Raw genomic sequence first — 23,098 nt, forward strand, 5'->3', positions numbered from 1 at the left:
GCCAAATGTTTTACCAAATTAAAAATATCCCCAGCGCCCAATAACCCCATTTTGGACGCTAGGGATGTCCTTTCAAACTGCTTGTATACAATAACTGTCAAAATCATTACGGACCAAATGTACTAGATCTAAAAACAAAAAGAAAAACAAAAACTATTTTTATTTATTAAAAAATAAAGAAAAAAAGAAATTACTGCCTCGTTTTATCGATGCCGCTAAAACTATAATTGTTTTTTATTTTTGGAATGATATGTCTTAATGCACTGTAAACTAGAAATCGCATTCCTTACACAAAAAAAAGTAAAGGATTTTTTTTTTTATGAGATCGCGTTACACAATCCCGTTCTTTACAAAGTAGCTGAAGATTTTTATGAGACCATAGATAACAGCGTTCTCTACAATGACGTAACATGGGATTTTTTCTATCATTAAATTTAAATTTGTATGAGCTTTTTTTCGTCAAAAAATTCTTAAGCTTATTAAAATTCAAACATTGAGTTGTAGCGAATGTAATTATTTATCTCATGTAAATGGCATTAGTACAGCGAGGTCGGTGGGGGGAAGAGGTTGAATGAAGTCGCGGGAAAAATTAATTGATGTTTTAAGATTCTTCTTTAATGTCTGTTAGTAGTTTTATATTTGTTGCAACTTACGGAAAGTTTAAGTTTTAAAAAATTTCTTCAACAATTTTTCATTATATGCAAGAGAAGTAAATTTTTTGAAAAACTCAGACAGCATTATTCTTAAAAATGAGACGTCCTAGGTTAAAGTTAAAAGTACGGTTAACAATTCAGCAGTATAATACACAGGAATAAGTGAGAAACTTACCTGTATCCTCAAGATGCTTAGGACTAATACCAGCGCACACAGATTCCAATCCATTTAAATCGCAACCAGTCAATTCGACATCCCAAGACAAAAGACCTATGGGTGAGAAAAGAACACAAGAAATTAGTGACACATAAAATACAGAAGTAATACTTTTAAACCTATGACTTAAAACTATGTAAAAGGTCTGCTTATAAATGATAGGTAACAGCTAGATAACTCTTAAATCACTAGTTTTAAAAATATATATTTTTGTTGTTCCTTTTTTTGCAAAATGAATATTTTGTCTTAGTTCAAGTGTTGTCTAGTTTAAACAATACCGCTTGGTGTCACACAGGTTAGTCGTAGATTATTTTTAACATCTGCATAATGTGCCTCGATCATTAGATTTCTGCAGGGCACATTTTGGATTGCTCAGGTCTTACACCAGAAGACATCTGCTCCAAGAGGTTTCTGTAGGGCATATTTCGAATCGCTTGGGCCTTACTCCAGTCTGCTCCGAGAGCTACGATCATTAGGTTTCTGAAGGGCACATTTTGAATTACTAGGGTCTTATTCCAGAAGACATCTGCTCCAAGAGCTACGATCATTTGGTTTCTGCAGGGCATATTTTGAATTGCTTGGGTCTTATTCCAGAAGACATCTGCTCCAAGAGCTACGACCATTAGGTTTCTGAAGGGCACATTTTGAATTACTAGGGTCTTATTCCAGAAGACATCTGCTGCAAGAGCTACGACCATTAGGTTACTGCAGGGCATATTTTGAATTACTAGTGTCTTATTCCAGAAGACATCTGCACTGATCCACTTATTGTTTCGACTTAAAGAGTTTCTTGAGAGTTAACAATCTTGTCAACTTCGACAGACTGCGGAGGAATAATTACAATATCAAGAAGAGCTGTAGATTATAGCATTTCAAAGCTCTTTGCCGATTTAAACATTTTTACATAACTTTAAAAATGGAAAAATATTGAGTTATTTAGTTTAAGTATTATACCCCCGAATTGTTTAAATGATTGCAGAGAGATTTATATCGCATTATATTGTGTAGACATTTATATTGTATAATATTGCTTGAATGTGGAGGAGCTTTAGCAAATTTATAGACGACTGGAGTTAAAGGTTTCGAGGTGTTGGCAATAATTTAAGGAAAATAGTTAAATTCTGAGTGAAAGCAATTATTTGTATTTTTGAATTAGCATATTTGCAGTCAAAATTAAAGTAATTCAGAATACTACTAACAATCTTTAAGAAAATAACACTGGGAAATGTTTTCCTTCTTTGCTTTCTTAGATTTTTTTAGGACTTTAGATACTTTTGTATCACTGATTTAGAGTCTGCAATCGATCTTTCTCTCCAAGCTTTTTTTGAATTTTTTTTTAAAAACAAAACTGACATTTTTAATATATTTTTTGTCGAAATGTACATGTTTAAAAACATATATAACAGGGGTCGCGTCAATGTTGCGACAAACTTCTAGGGGAGTTTGGGCACATCATCAGGATTAAAACTGCATAGGGACCATCCCCGGCCTATGTCGCGAGGGGTAAGCCTTATTATAAACAGTTTCATTGCGTGTTTCTGAACATGCCGTAATAAGGAAACTCCTTTAGCAACGTAAGACGAAATTTCCGGGCATGGGTTCCTACATTTTAATCCTGATGATTTGCCTTAATTCCCCCAGAAGTTTGTCGAAATATCCTAGCTCGATCTCCTGTTATATATATTTTTTCCGCTTGTACATTTAGACAAAAAAATAGACTAAATATGCCATTTAAAATATCAATTTGTAGTTTTAGAAGTAAAACTAATTTCATATTTTAAATCCCCACATCCGATACGGGCAAGATCAATTATTTGTATTAATGCAACAACAAAAATTTATCCCCAGTGTATAATAAACAGGAATATTAATTAATAAATTTCCCAACAAAATATACTATTTCAGTTGAATAAATAGTTTTACCCTAAAAAAAAAGAATATCTGATTTAATTTGCTCAATAGTCTTGTTCTTCCCTCCCAAAAAGGTCTTGTAGGTAAAGCAGGGATACCATTTCTATAAAATCAGATATGAAGCAGAGACCAGACCAACTGATCTTGTTAGTTTTGCATTCATGAATTTTTTATTTGGATTCGCAGAAGTATCGAACAGGCGGTACACTTTTGTTATTAAAGAAAGCAACATTGGTTGTTGCATCTTCCACCCACACTCAGGAGACAATAGAACTAGGTAAGGAGGCCGGGAAGATTTTATGCAGCGATAACGGAGAAACGGGAAGTGTTGTTAGGGGGGAGAAACTACCCCACTGGAAATGTATTGCAGCAATAAAGGGAGACACAAATGAGGGCAAAGGGGTCTTCCAAGTCAACAGATAAAACTTCGTTTGCATCTATCAACGTTCCTGTACTCCTTTTTTGGCATTGTAGCACGTTTGGCATAGTGGCAGCTGAATCTGTTACTTTTAAAGAATACCTCAAAATATGAAGATTCAATCTGCTTTAAAGTTGTAAAAATAGCTACAATTAATAAACAATAGGGAAAATTATTATTTAATATTCTATTGAATAATTATTTGGTTTGAGTACAATCTATCGAATATCCAGTCTTGAATATTCTATGGAATAAGTATTTTGTTTAAAGATAAGATTTCACTCGAAAAAAAAAATCAGCTAAAAATACGGAGTAATATTTTGAATTCGAATTTGTAGCCAATAATATTTAGTTAGAGAAAAAAACTATTGAATGGTATGGATAAAATTCGAAAATTGGTGGAAGTGAAATTACTTGTTGTTTTGTTAAACAAAAATTTTGAAGTATATAGTTTGAGTACGAAAAGATTTTTAAAATAATATTTTTCAAAAATTTAAAAGTAAGTAACATAAACCAGTAAAATTTAATGTATTTTTATACATCAACTTCTTTAATTAATAAAATTTAAAAAACTGATAGTTTATAATATTTATCTTGTCCCAAATTCAATTAAGCCTTTAAGTATTTTAATAAACAAATTAAATATTTGAAAAGTGCTGTACTTTAGTACAATACAATGAATAAAAAAGTTGAAGACTCACAGCACTAAGATAACTGCATAAACATGAAAAAAATATATTAACAGCACAACAGTTTTAATAGTATAGTTGTAAAAAATTAATTCTGTTTTGGAATTTGCTTTTTGTTAACAAATTTTTTAAAACAAAATAACAAAAATGACTTCATTCAATCAAACCATAAAATATTAAAAAATATTAAATTAGTTTTTAATAAAAGTCTCTTATTTGAAAAATATAAATTGAATCTGATTTGTCATGATATAATTAATAATTAAATTATACCAATTTATGTTTTAAAAGTTCTTTTTCTGATTATTTAATTATTTTTTAATTTTTTTTAAATTTCCAATGAGCTGCACAATCGGTCTCGCCGATGAGCAGACCTAGTACGTTCTCCAGAGGTGGTATCCACTCTTTCAGGACCAACACAATGGGTGAGATACCGTTGGTCATGTTAATTTGGACGTCTAGTTTCTGACACACTAGATGGCAGCACCGAGACTATTTGGATGCTAAAGTGCACTAGGAATTTAATTTTAACGGAAATGCCAAGAGCCAATAAGATACTCCAGGGATCTTTTACATGCCGCATAATCATACGACATGGCCGCTGAGGATTTTCTGCATCCCGAAAATCCGGTGTCTGGGCCGGGGATCGAACCCGCAGACTTGGGCTCAGAAGGCCGACGCCTAATTATAATTAACTTAATTATAATTTCAACAATAGTATTAACTGTAGGGGAACTTTAATGGCCAACACCTGCTGTCCAAATAAAACCAATGGCTATTAAAAATTTATCTTCCCGATCGTCACTTGTTTCGTCGAAAATTCCCACCGTGTGCATTTTATTATTTTCCCCCCACTCAAATATGGCAATATGAATATTTAAAAGTATGCAAAAAATAACTTTATTTCACATTAGTTTAATAATTTTTTTTTCATTTTAGAAATGAATCCTTAATTACTAGATTAAAAAAAATTCATTCGCTTCAAAAATATGCAAATTGGAAATAGTAAACATTGGAAATAACAGTCGACAGATTAAAAATAACAGTTTCAAGAGCTCAAAAATTGGCTCAAGATTTGCCGGACGTGAATGAAAAGAAACAAAAGTAATTAGAAATATAAAACTAAGTTGCCAACGAAAAATGGAAAATAAAGGCGAAAACAAAAACTAGGAAAGCAGTAGCCAAGCGAGAATAATTTTTTCTTATCTTTATATTTCATTTTTCCTTGGCAACTTAACGTTTAATGTTTCAAATCTCTTTTATTTTTTACCAATCACGCCTAAGAAGTCTTGAAAATGGGCGCTTATTTTTGAGCGCTTGGAACATGACTTATCTGTTTATTATTCAAGCGAATGAAGTTTTTTAATAAAGTTATATCTTACCGTTTCAGTTTCTTGGGATTATTTATTGAATGGACCTTTAATGTTTACACTATTTTGAGAAATGCTTAGAAAGAAGTGCTTAACATTATTAATAACAAACATTTTCTTTAACCGTTTAAAATGTTCATTTTTTTGAAATTTTAAACTGTTAAAAAAATGTTTAAATTATCTTTCCCCTGTTAAAAATACTACAATTTGCCCCCCTACGGCATGTAGCAAATTTTCTTAATTTTGCCCTATAGTAGATTATACTATTAGCTTTTAAGACAAAAATAGAACAGAAAGAAAAGACAGAATATGTTGAAAAGAAAGTACAAACAACCATTATTATATAACTGGATTGAGACTAGAGTTATTTTACGAATGTTAGTTCATTTCTAAAATCAAGAATAAGAATTTTGGAAAAGAAACAGAAGGAATGAGGCGACAAAAATTTCTCGCCAAAAATGTGGCAGTCCCTTTCCTCCCACCCGAATGCATTTAGAAGAGAGCATCACGTCTGCCTTCCGGAAACTCATCCTCACCCGAAATTACTTGACGTCCAGACAAGTCTCAGGCTTTGCTCTTGCTCTTCCTTTCACCGTAACCATGGCAACCAGCATCGGCCATCCCTTGGGAGAGGGGTTGCGGCTACGAATTCGTAGAAAAAGGGGGGTTTCCAATGGGCTAAAGATAGACTTTCGACTGTACGAATGGAATTTTCTTAGAGCTCGGTAAAGCCATAACTGTCAGAGTGCCATACAAATAGGCTGACAGAAAGTTACGGTCATAGTGAAGGCGTCAAAATGGAATTAGTTTTGCTATTTATTTTTTCAAAATTCTGCATTATAATGTAAGAATACCGCTGTAGCAACCAGGTTAAACCATTAATTCAATTAAGAAAAACAAAAATATGCATTTCAGCATGCTTGCAAAGTGAGATAAGCACACAAAACATAATATATTGTTAAAAAAGCAATAGAAAATCGATATCATAATAAACGAAACTTTAATATGAAGAATCAAAATACAAGTACAGCTATTATATACAAAACTAATACACTTCAATCATCATACAATCTTACATTAGTTTAGAAAAATAAAAGATTAGAAAGATTTCGCAATTGCACAATGAGCAAAATATAAACGTACTACCCTGCATTAACTTCTGATCTTATGATTGGATAACTTTCTAGGACTCAATCTTAAAGTTTCAAAAGGGTGACTTTTAAATGCGCTAATTAATTAGAACAGAAGATATTTTAAGTTACGAAGCCAAACACTAAAACGTACCTTCTCTGAATAAACACTTTTTTCCCCGATGATTTCCGATTTTTAATCCAAAATATCGAAATCTGGGAAATATGTTCGCAATAGTTTGGCCCGGAGAATGGTTCAAAGGTTGGACCCCTTTATGTTAATTATAATTTTTGTATATTTCGAGAAAATTTTAAGCGAATTTAAAAAATTTGGCCCACATTTACGAAATTCGTTTACCCAAAGATAATTAATTCCTTACAAAATATAACTAAATAAATATTATTTTTCGTTATTTTATTTAATAAGTCAAAAAAATTTTGAATAGTACGGTCTTTTGTTGTTGATGTTTTGTCGTTACTTGTCTCTCATTTTTTTTCAATCAAAATGAAGTAAATAGTTTAATAATAAAGTCTTGTTTATCATTTAAGGCACTCAAATTTTGGCCTATTTTTTTTCTCTGAGCGAATGAGCTTAAATATTCTTGAAAAAGGATTAATAAGTAAGAATTAGATAAGTAATATTGCCTACAGATTTGTTTAAGTTATCAATCAGTAAGCATCTTATTCACATAGAAAAAAAAAAGGAACTTAGTGATATAATTTGCCGATGCGGCAGTCAGTGAGGCATATTATCTCACCAATCTATAATGGGAGCATCTTTTCCAACTATTTTAAGTGAAATAATATTTAAATTAAACCATTTTTTTTTTTTTGTTGCCGTTTTTCGCAGAATGGCTACCTGAAAGGGTAAAATCACTATTAGAGCTCAACAAAATGGTAAAAGAAGATGTCAAGCGGAAAGGGGAGCTGCGCGAGAAGGAAAGAAACAGGGGAACCCATAATGCGCAAACAATCTCCCCTTACTGAAAGGTAATGGTGCTAATGGACCAGATGCTGCGGGGGCCCTTAAATAGGAACAACTTATGCATCTGTTGTCTCACACAACTCAGACCTACTGATTTCATTTTAAGCCGCTTTCTACTTTCTCTTCCTTTATTGAATCATCTATTCGAGAGCTGCTTTTAGTTTCTGGAAGTTTCTATTGATTTTGAATGACTTCTATTGTTTGTTATTTAACTGAAGTCTTAATTTCCGTTGTTTTGAAGCATTTTTGGAAATTGTTTCCTAACCATCTTGATTTTTAATTTCCGAAAGTTGAAATTCTATTCTAATTTACCACAATTGCTTATTTACCTAGATTAGAATTTCGGCAGGAAAATTTAAAAATATTGTTTGGAAGCATTTTCGAAAGTTTCAATGCTCTTCTATATGACTAAGTATGCTCATGGGCTGCAATAGCGGCACAACTCAAAAAATCTAGTGTGGTAGATGGATCATGGGTTCCCTTTATCATCAGACTAACCGTGAGAGGTTTTCGTGGTTTCTTCGCCAGGCAACGTAAATGAGGGTTAGTTCCATGAAAATCTCAACGAAGGCAAATTTTTCCCCATATTTGATCTAGAAGTTCCTTTGTCCTCTGGATTGGGTTCAAAATTACATGGCTACGGAGTTTATCATTAGTAGTCGTAAACTCAAAATTGAAACGTCTGTTTAGTCGTTAAACAGACGTTTCAATTTTGAGTTTACGACTACTAATGATAAACGGTTATAAAATATAAAATCCATTGCATTTTATTTTCGACAAATTAAAATTTTGTCAGGAAAATTTAAAATGAATGTTTGAAAGTTATTTCAAAAATAAAAATCTGAATAGATGAGAACGAGGTCAGCAAACTATTAATATTTTTAAAAAATTTCTATTGATATTATTCTATTTTTTATTTATACCACTAAAAAGCTTTTAGTAATCTGTAGTTCTGTTATTTTCAATTATCAAATTTTTAAACTATATTTCGCGGTAAAAATCATAAAATTTAAAGGTTATGATTTTTAAAATTCATTTAGTTATTCGTAAGTGTATTCAATGATTTAAAAGGTAGTAAAGATAGAAATTGTTTGAAAAATGCTAGTTGCATTAATATCAAATTATTTTTCAGGAAGCAAATATGCGAAGAAAGCAAAGCACCGATTTATTAACTATTAGTGTCTTGATAGTACGCTAAATAAATATTCCTGGTATATTTTGAACCAGCGCACTTTTCCCCGTAAAATAGTTATTTAAAATAAATTTTATGCCACGTAAATATGCTGATAGATATTAAATAATCTTATTGTACGGTAATTACAACAAAGGTATCAGGTTGTAAAACACATTAAATTCACGTACTAGAAGGGATTTCAACAAGTCTACAATTGTTTTGAATAAAATCTGAAGTATTTAATCAGAATAATTACAAGCATTTTATTTCAAATGCAATCAAAATAACACACACATAGTGCAACACTATATCAATACGATGCAGCATTTGTTAAGTAAAACCACAACGTTTCCGAAAGGAATCAAAGATTTCGAAAACTGTTCAATTGCTACAACACCAATCAGATTGAAATAGTTGACCATTTATTAAAGATTTGGACTGAAAATAAAAAATATAAAAAAAGTTTACATATAGAACTTAAAACAATTTTTATTTGATGAAACAAATAAGTGTTAAATTATAATGAATAGAAGAAAAATATTTGTGAAAAATTACATGAACAAGTTTTACAATTTCCTGATTAACTATTTTATTTTTTGAGAATGCACTATTTAATTTCTTGAAATACTAGTTGTTTCAGAGCTTGGCGAAACGAATGACTCACTTGTGTGACGTCACACGATGACGTAATACTGATGACTTAAGCTTTGATTTTCGATTGTCACAATGGTTAAAAATGGTTACATATTGAACATTTTTTCTTTGGTATTTTCGTTTTCAGTCTGATTGAAAATCATTATAAATAATAAAGAGGCTATGATTTTTATTTTAGATTAAATAATTTGTTTGTATACATAATAAAGCGTTTAAAAACTTTATTTTATTCTATACTGTTTATATCTATATTTTTATCATCAACAAATAGTTAAATAGGGTAAAACAAATTTACGTCATAATCGCCTAAATGATAAATAAAGAAAAATCGCACAGAAACTTAGATCTACTTTGAACTATTTAAATTTATGATGGAACAAAATCTATTTTTAAATTCTTCTAATCGTTAAATAAGGTTTATCTCACTTTAAATAAATAAATAAATACAATGAAAATATATAATATATACACTGTTTATCATCTTAAATTGAAGTAGCACGGAAAACCTATTGCACGGAATGCAAAAAATATATCAGGTAAAGCATATTTTTATCATTTATTAATTGTTTAATAAGAATATATCGCAAATAAAATTTATATCTAACTGGAAATAAATTATTACAATAAGAGTATTGTATACATCTTTATCAGCTTATTGTTAAATAAAGTGAAACTGCACAGAAAACCTATATCTGACGATACGGAGTAAATAAATTAAAAATACGGTAAAGCATATTTTTTCATTCACTAATAATTTAATTAGAATATGTTGCATGTAAAATAAAGTTAACTCAGAAAATTTATATCCAACTTTAAGTAAATAAATACAATAAAAATGTAAAACTTTGTTTAATTCAGTTAATGAAAAATAAAAATCAGCATTGAAAAAAAAAAAAAAAAAAACTCAATCACAAACAAGGGAAAAAAGTCAATCAATTGAGCTCGATATTTCACAAGTTAGCATTTAACATTTCGGAATAAATGATACCAAATATGAGATGACTCATAACAGAAACATGCGAGTTCAACTGAAAAAGTCGATACTTATTCATGCTTAGTCACTCACACGAAACAAAACGCTTTTTGACGCAGAAAAAGATTTTCAACTGAGAAGGTTTAAATAAAGTAATTTTTTTTTTTTATTATTCTTTGCTAGTAGATTGTTAAAATAACTTTTGTTTTCAAAACTTTTGAAATGTTTCGTCAATAAAAATCGAAATTACAGAAAAAAGTAATCTGAGCTGTTTATTTTTACTGGATGATTAGTAAAATAAATTTTTTTAAAAACTATTTAAACATTGTACCAAAACAGAATGTGACTCATTAGAACGTACTTAAAATAATAGTTTCTAGTCGCAAAAAAAAATTAAATAAAATAAAAAACTCTGTACTCATTTTATTTTTTGAATCCAAGTTATGCAAAATGAAAACTTAATAAAGTACAAAATTAAACTTTTTTTCGCTGACTTTCTAATTTTACAAGTAAATATGCAAACAACTTTCAACATTAATGAGTTCATGGAAATATTCAGTAAGACAAAAGTTTAATCAATTACAAGTAAAGAATACAAGTAATAATTTGCTTGTAATCTTTATTACAATTTATGAAAATTTTGATTACTACCGTAATCTTAATAAGTAATCACGATTGCTTGCAATCACAAGGACAGTTATAGGCAATCAAGATTACATGCAATCATAATATATGGTTACATGGATCATGATTACTTGAAATCAACTCTTATCGCAATTACAAGTAATCGTGATAACATGCAATCGGTGATCAGGATTACAAGTATTTGATTACATATAGGATAAATAATCCCAAGAAACTGAAGAAATAAGATATAACCAGAATAAAAAGCTTCATTCGCTTCAAAAATACACAAATAGGAAATATTAGACACATTTTCAGCGCTCAAAAACAGGCGCCTATTTTCAAGGCTTGCCAGACGTGAAGGAGAAGAAACGAAAGTGATTTGAAGTATCAAATGAAGTTACCAACGAAAAGTGGAAAAATAAAGCTGAGAAACAAAATTATATAAACCACACAAGAACTGTGAGAAATAAAAGATTAAAAACTGAACAAGAAAAACCACAGTAGCCAAGAAGTGCAAATCAGGGAAATATACATTTCAATGAGAGTCTGGTTTTGAGCGCCTGAAACAAGTCTACTTTTAATTTTCTGTTTATATGTATTTTTGAAGCGAATAAAGGTTTTTAATCAGGTAATTAATTACAGTCATGTGTCATCAACTGCAGCTGTAATCGATTATCAGTGTTTCCCAAAGTGTGGTACGCGTACCCCCAGGGGTACGGGAACAGTTTAGCGAATTTTTCTTAAATTAATAACAAAGCTAGCCAGGAAAATTTACAATAACGTATTTTTCTATTGGTTATTTTTTGCAGAGTTAACAGTTAATAATTAGTGTTGTCAACAGCCAGTTGTGAATTTTAAGTTTTGTGCAATTTTTTTATAGAAAAAAAATACATAAATTTTTTTATTAGTGGTACACAGCGTTGCGAAAAATTTAGAAATGGTACACAAAAGTCATAGGTTTGGGAAACACTGGATTATAGTAATCTATGCCCAATTTAAGATATTCAGACATAACACAGTGATCATAAAATAAACTTGCAGTTTTAACTGGCTTATAAAACAAATATTTATACATTATATAACCATAAATAAAGGACAATCTATAAAAAAAAATTAATTAAAAGAATAAAATAAAACCAAAAGGTAAATCGTAACATACACATTTGTTGAAATGACTCAACGAAATGTAATTCTGTAGCTGTAGCTTGTTTCTTATAAGGCTTCTTAACAAAATAGACAATACGAACAGAGGATTATCCTTACTGTTAACATTCTGTAAATGTGCTTTTACGGCAGTTAAAGCCCGATGGCAGAGAAGTTCACATTTTTATTTATATTTAACTGCGCTGGAGGAAAAAAATTACAAAACAAATTCATCGACAATGGATTCAATTTACTTTCAATTTATGACATGGTTTCTAAACCAATCTCTCTTTGAAAACTTTGGTAACGCGATTTGAGGATTAGAGGGACGACCCGATCTTGATCTAAAAATGTTACTAGCAAAATACTTTATTTTAAATTTAAAATTTTCTGTGTGTTACACGCGTAGTAAAATTGGGTTTAAATTTTTTTAATCTTATTATTATTTCATTTATTAATTCTTTTATCACTTAGTTTATCAATCACATTTGTATAGATAACCTATTATAATTCATTTTTTTTTAAATAAAGAACCCCTTTTTATTGCCTTTGCGCAATAAAATAAATAGAAAATGCTTATCAGGGGTCTGTCCAGACATTTTGTGAAAGGTCCTGTTTTTGTAAAATTGCGAAAAAATTACTCGTAATTTGCGAATATAAAATAAACGTTAAGTCACATTCTTTCAACCAGGGTCCTGCTTTTGTGAACTTCTGCAAATAGGGTCCTGTTATTGCAAAAAACTTATTCAAGGAGTTTTTTAAATTGTAAATAGATACAAGATTATGCTCAACACTGTAAAATTATAATTTAAAAAAAATTAACTTTTCAAAAATAAACAGCAATTGCTGCTGCTAAATTAGAGATGCAACATACAAATATACTGCTGAATGCAGAATATTCATTTCGGACGAATAAAGGAAGAAGCGTCTGCCGAAGACAAAACTTATAGTTCGTTTACATCTGTCTTTCTCCTCTCCTCCCCGGGAAGGGTTTATTAGATTAACAAAACAGTAATGAAGATAAACAAATTTGTGAAGGGTCCGATTAAAAGATAAAAACAGACCCTTCACAAAATAATTTAAGTTAAAGTATTTTGTGAAGGATCCGTTTTTATGAGAAGATATTTTGTGAAGGGTCCGTTAACGAAATCAAATTTCTTCTNAAAAAAACTTTTTCAAGGAGTTTTTAATTTGTAAAGACATACAACATTATGCTCAACACTGTAAAATTATAATTAAAAAAAAAATTTAAATTTTCAAAAATAAACAGCAATTTCTGCTACTAAAGTAGAGATGCAGCATACAAATATTTGGCCTATACTGCTGAACGCAGAATATTAATTTCGGACGAATAAAGGAAGAAGCGTATGTCGAAGACAAAACTTAGTTCGCATATCTGTCTTTCTCCCCCACCCCTCCCCCCCGGGAAGGGTTTATTAGATTAACAAAACAATAATGAAGACAAACAAATTTGTGAAGGGTCCGATTAAAAGATAAAAACGGACCCTTCACAAAATAATTTAAGTAAAAATATTTTGTGAAGGGTCCATTTTCATGAAAAGATATCTTGTGAAGGGTCAGTTAACGGACCAAAATTTCTTCTAAACAGACCCCTGCTTATTTTAAAGTATATTTAACTTTTCACCATTTGTTGGTGAAAGATTGGGGAGCAATTGCTCCCTACGTACAAAGGTTCATTATAAAAGATTTAAAACCCTTATTTTTCCTTACTTTCAAAAATGGTTCACTACAAAAACTGGGATCTACTGTTTTATAACTTACTGATCAGAAATGGTTCACTAAAAAGTTGGGAAATCCCAGTTTTAAGTCAGAAAACAACTTATTAGTTAGAAATGGTTCGCTTGAAAAGATCGAGAAACTTCGTTCCCTACAATTTAGAACAAAGATGATTCTCTAAGAAAGATTGGGAAACATTGCTGGGTAACTTATAGGATAAAAATTGCTCAATATAAGTTCATTAATTAATTCAAATTAGGAAGAATATCGAAATAACTAGTATTTTTTTTGTAAAGTTGAATTTAGTTTTTTTCAAAATCATTATTTTGCTTTACATTTTACTGGCAAAAACCCAACGTACAATAGTAAAATTATTGAAATTGCGAATTTAGATTAGGGTGGGGCACAAAAAAAATCAGTTTGTGAGTCTATTCCTATGATATTATTTAATAATTTTACTTATTAAAATCATGCAATTTAAAAGTTTCAACAACAAAAAAAAACATTTACATTATCGTATGAAGAGAGTAAATCAAATATTTATTTCAAAATTCTAGCCTACAATTAAATATCATCTAAACGTTCGATTATTATCGGATACAAAATTTTGAAATGGGTGGTGTAGAATTTTTTTAAATTTTAATTCATATATGTATTGTATATTTAAGCATGATATCAATACAGGGCTGCCAACTGCTACGCTTTTAGCAACAAAAAAAATTGTAGAATGGTAGCCAATGAAAAAAACTAAAGTTTTCAGAATTGTGGTTGATTTTGTTAACATTTTATATGAATTTTTGAATCATGCAGATGGAAAATAACTTTACGTGCATGTGGAAAATAACTTTAAATCAAATTCACTCAGTTAAGAATCACGCATAAAAAAATAAAATTTGCTACCATTAGTAAAAATTTGCCCACAAAGCCTAGAAAGCTGGCAGTCCTGTTAATACATTGAAACTCAATTTTTATTTTCTGATAGCGAGGTGTGGTCAAAACTCGATAAAAATTACTTACTTTAAAAAAAAAATAATCTGACTTAGTTACAAATTATATTTTTTAAAATTATTTGCTTTAGAGTGTTAATAATGAACTTATGCATTTGACACATCAAATTTCAAATAATTTACAGTTAATATCGCAATGCAATTAGCAAAAACGGTAAACACATTTAAAAAAAAAACTGACTGTAAAGTACAAAATAACGGTTTGATCATTAAGGGCATAATTTATTCCTTATACAGATAAATACAGAGAACATTTATGCAAAGTCAAATAAATGGGCACCCACAAATTCAAGATATTACTTTTAAAAATAGGGAAGGTAAAGAGTATACATATTTTGCGTTATAAAATAAAATTGTCAGAGCGGTAAGGTTTGTCATACTAAGTTTTTTTTCTTTTTAATTATCACAACTTGTCTTAATGAGATTTTAATACATTCGAAGAAATAAAAATTTACCCTTTGGCGTAGAATTTTTATTAAACACATCTTTCACACTTTTTCCTTATTTTGTATTAATTCAGGTTGAAATAAGTGAAAAATATTATGCTTAGCGTCTTAATAATTTATGGTTGTGAAATACAGTATTTAACACACGTGACTTTTTCTGAGAAAAAAAGGTAAATTTAAAAACAAATAATCTACGGTAAAAAAAACAGGCTCACTTCTAAATTTTTTTTTTAAATTTGCACTAATTTTCAGTTTTGATCAGTTTGAAATTTTTTTCAATTTACAAAATCAATTATAGATAAGTTTTTGAATCTGAATTTAATTTTTTTTCAAACTACTTTTTGGGGTTCTATAGTTCAGTACTAATATAATTCCGATAATCATTTGGCCTAAAAAGAGGAACTCGAAAGTATAGATGGTCATTTCGCGAAAATTCTTGATCCGAATTTTTAAGATTTACACTAATTATAGCGCAAATAATCTCTTCCTAACATGGCGCAGACTTCAAATTCATTTACGAGGAAGGAAGAAAGCTAATAAAAATGATGTTTGTAGCACGTGTGCGGGAAACATACAGACATAATTTTCTTCCGAATAACTTTGAATCACGACACGTATGCGCTTTACCACAATAGGTGCTTGCAAAGGTCTAATGGTCCACTAGAGTTTGAGCCATTCCAAACGTTATTTAGGCAGCGGACCGTGGCTAAAAATCGGCTAATGAGAAATACTTTTTCCCCCTTCACCTACTAAATTACTAGGTGCAGAAGTCGTTGAAACGAATCAAATCGCACCATCGTTTTTATTTCGCGGAAAATTATGCTTTTTGGTATACTAACACACGAAATCTTATTTATGAATTTCGGGTTCAGTACATTTTGCGAAAACAGTCGCAGTTATCATAAAATCGGAGCTTGAAATCAGATCATATCAAAGCTATAAGCAAAAACGAAAATTTGATATTACTGTGAACCTAATAGTTTTAAATATCATAGTGCGGAAAAATATGTGAATTATCAGAGCAGTACGCAAAATCTTACAACTTTAAATCTTCTGTCAGAATTGAATATTTTGGATGATTCATAATATTTTTAGGCATTCCTCAGAGTTAGATTAGTCAAGGGCAGTGGTTCGCAATTTTTCTCACTTATGGAACCTTAATCATATCATATCAAAAGCTTGAAAAAAGATCATATCAAAGTTCTAAAACAAAAACTAAAATTTGGTATTAAGGGGAATCGAAAAGTTTTGAATTTCCTAGTGAGAAAAGATTTCTCAATTATCAGTTAGAGATGTATGCGAAGTTTTACAACTCTGAAACTTCTGTCGGCATTGAATTTTGGATGATTCATAATATTTTTAGGAATTCTTCAGAGTTAGATCAGACGAAAGCAGTGGTTCCCAATTTTTTTCCATGGAATCCTAAATAATCAACCTTCTTTCAACGAAATTCCAACTTTATAAATTAAGTTGAAGGTAATTGTGAACGTTATAGCCTATAAAAGATTAAATTTAAAATATTTACTTAGACTAAAGAATATTTTTTATCATTTTATCATTAATAATCTCAAATTAGGTTTTATGCCTGACCGTTAAATTTTCAGTCCTTGGGCTATATCTGGTCTTGTTATTAACCTTTTTTTGGTATGTATACATAAGCTGAAAAATATATTAAAATAAACCGAATTAAGGTTTACTTCGAAATGAAAACTTAAAAGAACTGCTGTAAGTGTTCGAAATGGTTGCTATGGAAACATATTTCTTTATAAAAGAATTGAATTATTTTGATTCGAAAAGCAAGATAGGACACACTGCTGATATATTTTATAAATGCTAGGTTTTTTTAATAATTTGTTCAATATATTGTTATGAATATCCAGGGGTCTGTTTAGAAAAAATTTGGGTCCGTCAACGGACCCTTCACAAAATATCTTTTCATAAAAACGGACCCTTCACAAAATATTTTAACTTAAAAACGGACCCTTCACAAAATATTTTAACTTAAAAACGGACCCTTCACAAAATATTTTAACTTAAAAACGGACCCTTCACAAAATGATTTTTCTTTTAATCGGACCCTTCACAAATTTGTTTATCTTCATTATTATTTTGTTAATCGAATAAACCCTTTCCAGGGCAGAAAACAAGAAAGATGGATGTAAACGAATTAAGTTTTGTCTTCGGCAGACGATTCTTCCATTATTCGTCCGAAATGAATATTCTGCGTTCAGCAGTATAGGCTAAATACCAAATATTTGTATGTTGCATCTCTAATTTAGAAACAGCAATTGTTGTTTATTTTTTAAAATTTAATTTTTTTAATTATAATTTTACAGTGTTGAACATAATCTTGTATCTATTTACAATTAAAAAACTCATTGAAAAAGTTTTTTGCAATAACCGGACCCTATTTGCACAAATTCATAAAAGCGGACCCTGGTTGAAAGAATGTGAGTAATATTGTCACAATTTCACGAAAAACGGACCTTTCACAAAATGTCTGGACAGACCCCTGATATCACATTTTCCTTCAAGAAATGCCATTTCTATTTCATTGAGATTTTACTTGAAATAATTTCATAAAGGCAACCGTAAGATAAAATAAATTATAGGTCGGATCTAAATTTAGTCAGAGGTTTCAACACTCATCATTGGTTATAAAAAGTGCTAACTCATGGAACCCCTTTAACTCTTCCACGGAACCTTAGGGTTCCATGGAACACCATTTGGGAAGCGCAGGTATCTTTCTAGAAAATAGACACACCTTATATAAAACTCTTTGCATTTTAACTCTCCCATTAAAATTTGGCTTTTAATCTTAGGCTCTAGAATAGAGGTTTATTGTTACACTACTTTAAATTTTTTCGAGGCTTCATGTTCTTATGCAGGTATTATGAGGAAAAAAAAACTTGAGCTCAAAGGATTAACATTTATCTAGACTCAGAATAAAATAGTTTAAGTTTACAGACAAAAGTTTCTGTGACCATAAAATATTTAACTAAACCCATGTATGGAGTTTGAGCGAAGTCTTAAGAGACATTGCTTGGACGTGATCTATAGAAGAGTTGGAAACGTAAGAAAGGAGCAATAAATGTTCAATTCCCAACCCATAACCAGGAGTACAAGAAAATAATGCCCTTTAAATCGCTATTTTTGAGCGGTTACGATTTCCCTGCGGTTTTCAAAAGCTGGGTCGCTATAGCAACGCAGACTTTAATGCTGCCACCGTTAAAATGATAAATAACGCCGGTGTCGTCGGTTCAATTCATCATTATCGTACTTTGTGATACATGAAAAATGTTCCGAAGAGAAGTTAGGCGACAACTTCAAGAATTTCATTTCTAACGCATTTGGCTGCAATGCGGGAAAGCAAATTTTACAAGAATTTTAAATGAAAGAAAAAGTTTGAAGGAAACGTTTTGCTATTTGCCAGTTTCTTAGGAATTTCTTCCAACAATTTTAAAAGAGCATCTTTCAAAAAATTCTATTTCAGGCAGAAAAAAATAATTTTATTGGAGTTCCTGCAATAGCAATAAATAACAGCAAAGTTTAGAGAAAGCACGAATTTTTGCTCTATCATTTTACATATTGTTATAATATATTAGTGTATTGAATACTTAATATATATCTACAAAGATTAATACATTATTATAGATAAAAGTTAAGCTGACAATTATTGTCCCATGAACCATAAAGCGTAAGAATTGATATTATTGAAGTTTAAAAATCTCTTTTGGAAACCTTTTGTTGTAATATTTTTAGTATTATAAGCAAGCAATGTTATTTTTCTTTACAAATGTGTAACACTTATTTTATTTTATGACCGGTGTTGAATAACCGATACAATCCTGAGTTAAAGACTATCAATGTTCAACTCAGTAGTCAACTTGTCATAATATAGATTTTTTTAGTTGCCTGCTTATCTGATTTTTTGAGTTGTCTGCTATCAATGTTCAGCTCTCCAAACTTTTAATTTTGAACGCAACTTTGAGAATAAGGGAACTCCTAGATCAAGTATTGGGACAAACTATCTTTCATGGAGGACTTTTTGACGGAACTAATCCGCATTTACGTTACATGTAGAGGAAAGTCACAAAAACCTCCCACGGTTAGCCTGCTGACAAGGGGACACTAACCCATGATCCAACTACCACTGACAATATTTTACGTCAGCACTCTGGTTGGTGCAAGTCGGGAGTAGAATTCGAATCGACCAGTCTACGCTGGGATCGAACATGGGTCAATCAATAGGGAGGTGAGCGCTCTAAACCTTGAGCCACCACGACTCAAAATATGGAACACTTGAAAAAAATCGCCAGCATTTACCTCATTTGAGAACAGCGTTCATGTGTGTAAGATCGGTTTCTTTTATCCACCAATAAAAAAAAGTGGTATCACAAGTGTTTCATAATTAAAATTTGTTTTGCAGATACATGTTAGGTACAAGTTACTTCTGTTTACCTTAATATTAGATAATATTAATCCTTATATTTGAATCTAAAGTCAAGGTACAGTGCTTCAGTTTATCCATTTCGCTGCGCTAGAGCAGGTGAAAAAGTCACCAATGAAAAAACAGTAAACTGTCCTCTTTTTCTCTGAATAAATAAAAGAGTTAAATTTACTAGCGCCGGTGAAAGTACCAGTGCTTCTGTAAAACCTAAGTGGTAGTTAACAGGAAAAACTATCCACTTGATATAAAAAAATATGTAATATAAATTATTCAACTAGCTGTTACCATATTGCTGAGGAATAGCACTAATACTGTTTACAGTATAAGCACAAATAATTGCTGTAAGAAAAACTGCATCTTTTCATAGGTTAAAGAAGAATAAATCCAAGCGATATTTTTTCATTACATGAGAAGGGGGGGATAGATAAAATTAGCTTCCCTAATTTATAGCAGCTGTCATCGGGGCTAAACACGACACCACCCCTCACCCACTTGCCAAGCGTGCAGGACACGCAGAGGCGGTCAACCGCGGTCGGCTTACTGTCCATTGAAAAAGTGGCTATCGATCGTACATGAATAGCAAACATTCCCTAGAGAGAAAGAGGGATATGAGAAAGGATTGCAATTGGATATGCGATAGGAAAAAAGAAAAATTGAATGTCTGATATGTTTTCTTTCCCTTACCCACGCTTTTCTTTTTCCCTTACTCTTTATATTTCACAAAATGATCTTATGTATTGTTTTCATTTTATTTTCCAAGTGCAACATTTTTTTTTTTGCAAGTCTTGTCGATATTTTGAACTCTTTTAAAAATCTCCATAGTTTTGAACTCTTTTAAGAATCTCCATAGTTTTGAAATCTTTTAAAAATCTCCATAGTTTTGAAATCTTTTAAAAATCTCCATAGTTTTGAAATCTTTTAAAAATCTCCATAGTTTTGAAATCTTTTAAAAATCTCCATAGTTTTGAAATCTTTTAAAAATCTCCATAGTTTTGAAATCTTTTAAAAATCTCCATAGTTTTGAAATCTTTTAAAAATCTCCATAGTTTTGAAATCTTTTAAAAATCTCCATAGTTTTGAAATCTTTTAAAAATCTCCATAGTTTTGAAATCTTTTAAAAATCTCCATAGTTTTGAAATCTTTTAAAAATCTCCATAGTTTTGAAATCTTTTAAAAATCTCCATAGTTTTGAAATCTTTTAAAAATCTCCATAGTTTTGAAATCTTTTAAAAATCTCCATAGTTTTGAAATCTTTTAAAAATCTCCATAGTTTTGAAATCTTTTAAAAATCTCCATAGTTTTGAAATCTTTTAAAAATCTCCATAGTTTTGAAATCTTTTAAAAATCTCCATAGTTTTGAAATCTTTTAAAAATCTCCATAGTTTTGAAATCTTTTAAAAATCTCCATAGTTTTGAAATCTTTTAAAAATCTCCATAGTTTTGAAATCTTTTAAAAATCTCCATAGTTTTGAATCATTTTAAAAATCTCAATAATATGAACCATTTTAAACGTCTCAGGTTTTGTATCAGCGTCGGCGAGGAAATTCTCCATTGAATCATAAATTGTCTTCTAAACAATGCATTTCACATTAAAATTTGTCTTCAGTTAATTATACATACTTGCAAAATATGCAAAACTATTTACTTCTTCTAGTTATTTTCTAAGAATGTCATTTAATTGTTTTGGTTTAATTATTTAGCCTACAAATAACTATGAGTCGTTATTTTTGAAAAATGAATAAGTAATTTTTTCACACATTGAGGTGTTTAAAGGAACTTTAGGCAAAGGTTAATTGATTTGGGTGATGCTTTGAGAACTACAAGTTGATGAAACATCAAAATGCCATAATAATTACTAAATTCGAAAAAAATATATATATACTATTTTTTCCAGCTCCAAATAGACTTATTCAACTTTCAAAAATAAAGTGTTGTGATAATACTGTCGTTGAGATTAGTAATCTAAGGGGGGGGGAGGATTTCGTGAAATGCTGATTTTTACTTGTGTTCAATCTGCTTTTTTTATATATATCTATTGATGAGTAATAATTTTTGAAATCTATAGTTCAGAAATTTTAATATTGCTCCTCAAATATAGATTTAATAAGTCGCATAAAATTCGAAACAACTCATGGATTTATTTCAATGCATTTACTTTAGTCAAATATATTACTCTATATTGCAGAAAAGCTCCACATGATATGAAAGTTAACATTCATAATATTAAGATATATTAAGAAATATTCTAGATTTTTTTGCACATCTTTTTGTATTACGGAATTTCGTAACTTAAATCAAAATTTCTAGGAATTTTTGAGATGGTAATGATTAATATTACCCGTAAAATTTGATGAATTCTGACAGATTACTTACTTTAACCGACTTGGACTAATTAATAAAAACCGGTGATTTATAATACTAACCAATTAATTACATCGACAGTAGCACACATAGTTCTATAGAAAAACGCCTAGAATTATATTAAATTTCTAAGAAGAAATTAAGGAACTTTTGTATTTAGATTAAATATTTTTCTAACTTCGACATCCAAGTTCATGAGAAAGGCGACGGGTTTACCTTGGCTTCTTTCCAAAGAAAAGTCTGTTTCATTCGGCGGTCGAAAGAGCAACTGTTACTACTACGACATGAATAATATAGGATTAAAAAAAAAAAACATTTGATGAATGAAATTTATTCATTCATGCCGCATAAAGCCTCTTTCTCCAAAAATTTCAGACTGATTCATGGGTTGAAATGGAAGAAATAAAAAACGTGCAAGAAATATTTTATTAAAGGGCATCTATGCGTAAGTAAAAAAAAAGTCCATAAGTTCCTGTCAGCCACTCCTGATTAAAAAAAAGGTCAGAATCAAAAATTTTCCTCTTCAGATTTTAGCATACGGATTTTATACACGAAAAGGTAATAAATTCTATATTCTTGATTGAATGTATAGTTGGTATAGATTTCCTCAACGTCTGGGTCACTTCTCAAATTTTGGTATGGGTTGCCTAATCTTTTCCACGAATTAAAATGCATTTAAAAAAAAAAAAAAATATGGCAGAATTTTTTTAACAGATTTTTCTAAAAAACGTAGTAAACAAGTAGTAAAAACAAAGTTAAATCGATAAAAAAATATGCGAATTCCTATAATTATTTTAATTTATCTATTTTATTAATACAAATATGTATATCTATTTATAAGGATACAGTTCTGTATTGTGCTTTCGATACAACGATGTACTATTATATAGGTACCTTGAATCATCATAATGTACAAACTTGCACTTTAAATAAAGTATTAAATTTAGCAACGTCCCAATTAAAAATGAAGCACAGCATCGAGTAATCAAAAAATAAGATAACACAGATGCTCTTTACGCATTGTTGCAGTGAAATTGAACGATATTGTGGTGTAAAACTTTTAACAGAAAGGATAAATCTTTTACACAGCAATTCATTTACAGTTTCTCATTTCTAAAAACCTAACAGAGATTGCATTTTACTTAAAACAACT

The 23,098-nt window shown here is 30.1% G+C and overlaps 1 protein-coding gene across 1 annotated transcript in view; it reads right to left on the reverse strand.

Moving 5' to 3' along the window:
- Nucleotides 1-23,098, reverse strand: part of LOC107451475 (microtubule-associated protein futsch) — a 147,943-nt gene that overhangs the window by 9,781 nt on the left and 115,064 nt on the right. The window contains exon 2 of the mRNA XM_043052396.2: nucleotides 829-924. Coding sequence (XP_042908330.1) covers nucleotides 829-924 — 96 coding nt within the window. The remainder of the gene's footprint in view (nucleotides 1-828; nucleotides 925-23,098) is intronic.

The sequence above is a fragment of the Parasteatoda tepidariorum genome, chromosome 10 (genome assembly GCF_043381705.1).
Source record: "Parasteatoda tepidariorum isolate YZ-2023 chromosome 10, CAS_Ptep_4.0, whole genome shotgun sequence".
Taxonomy (NCBI): Eukaryota; Metazoa; Arthropoda; class Arachnida; order Araneae; family Theridiidae; genus Parasteatoda; species Parasteatoda tepidariorum.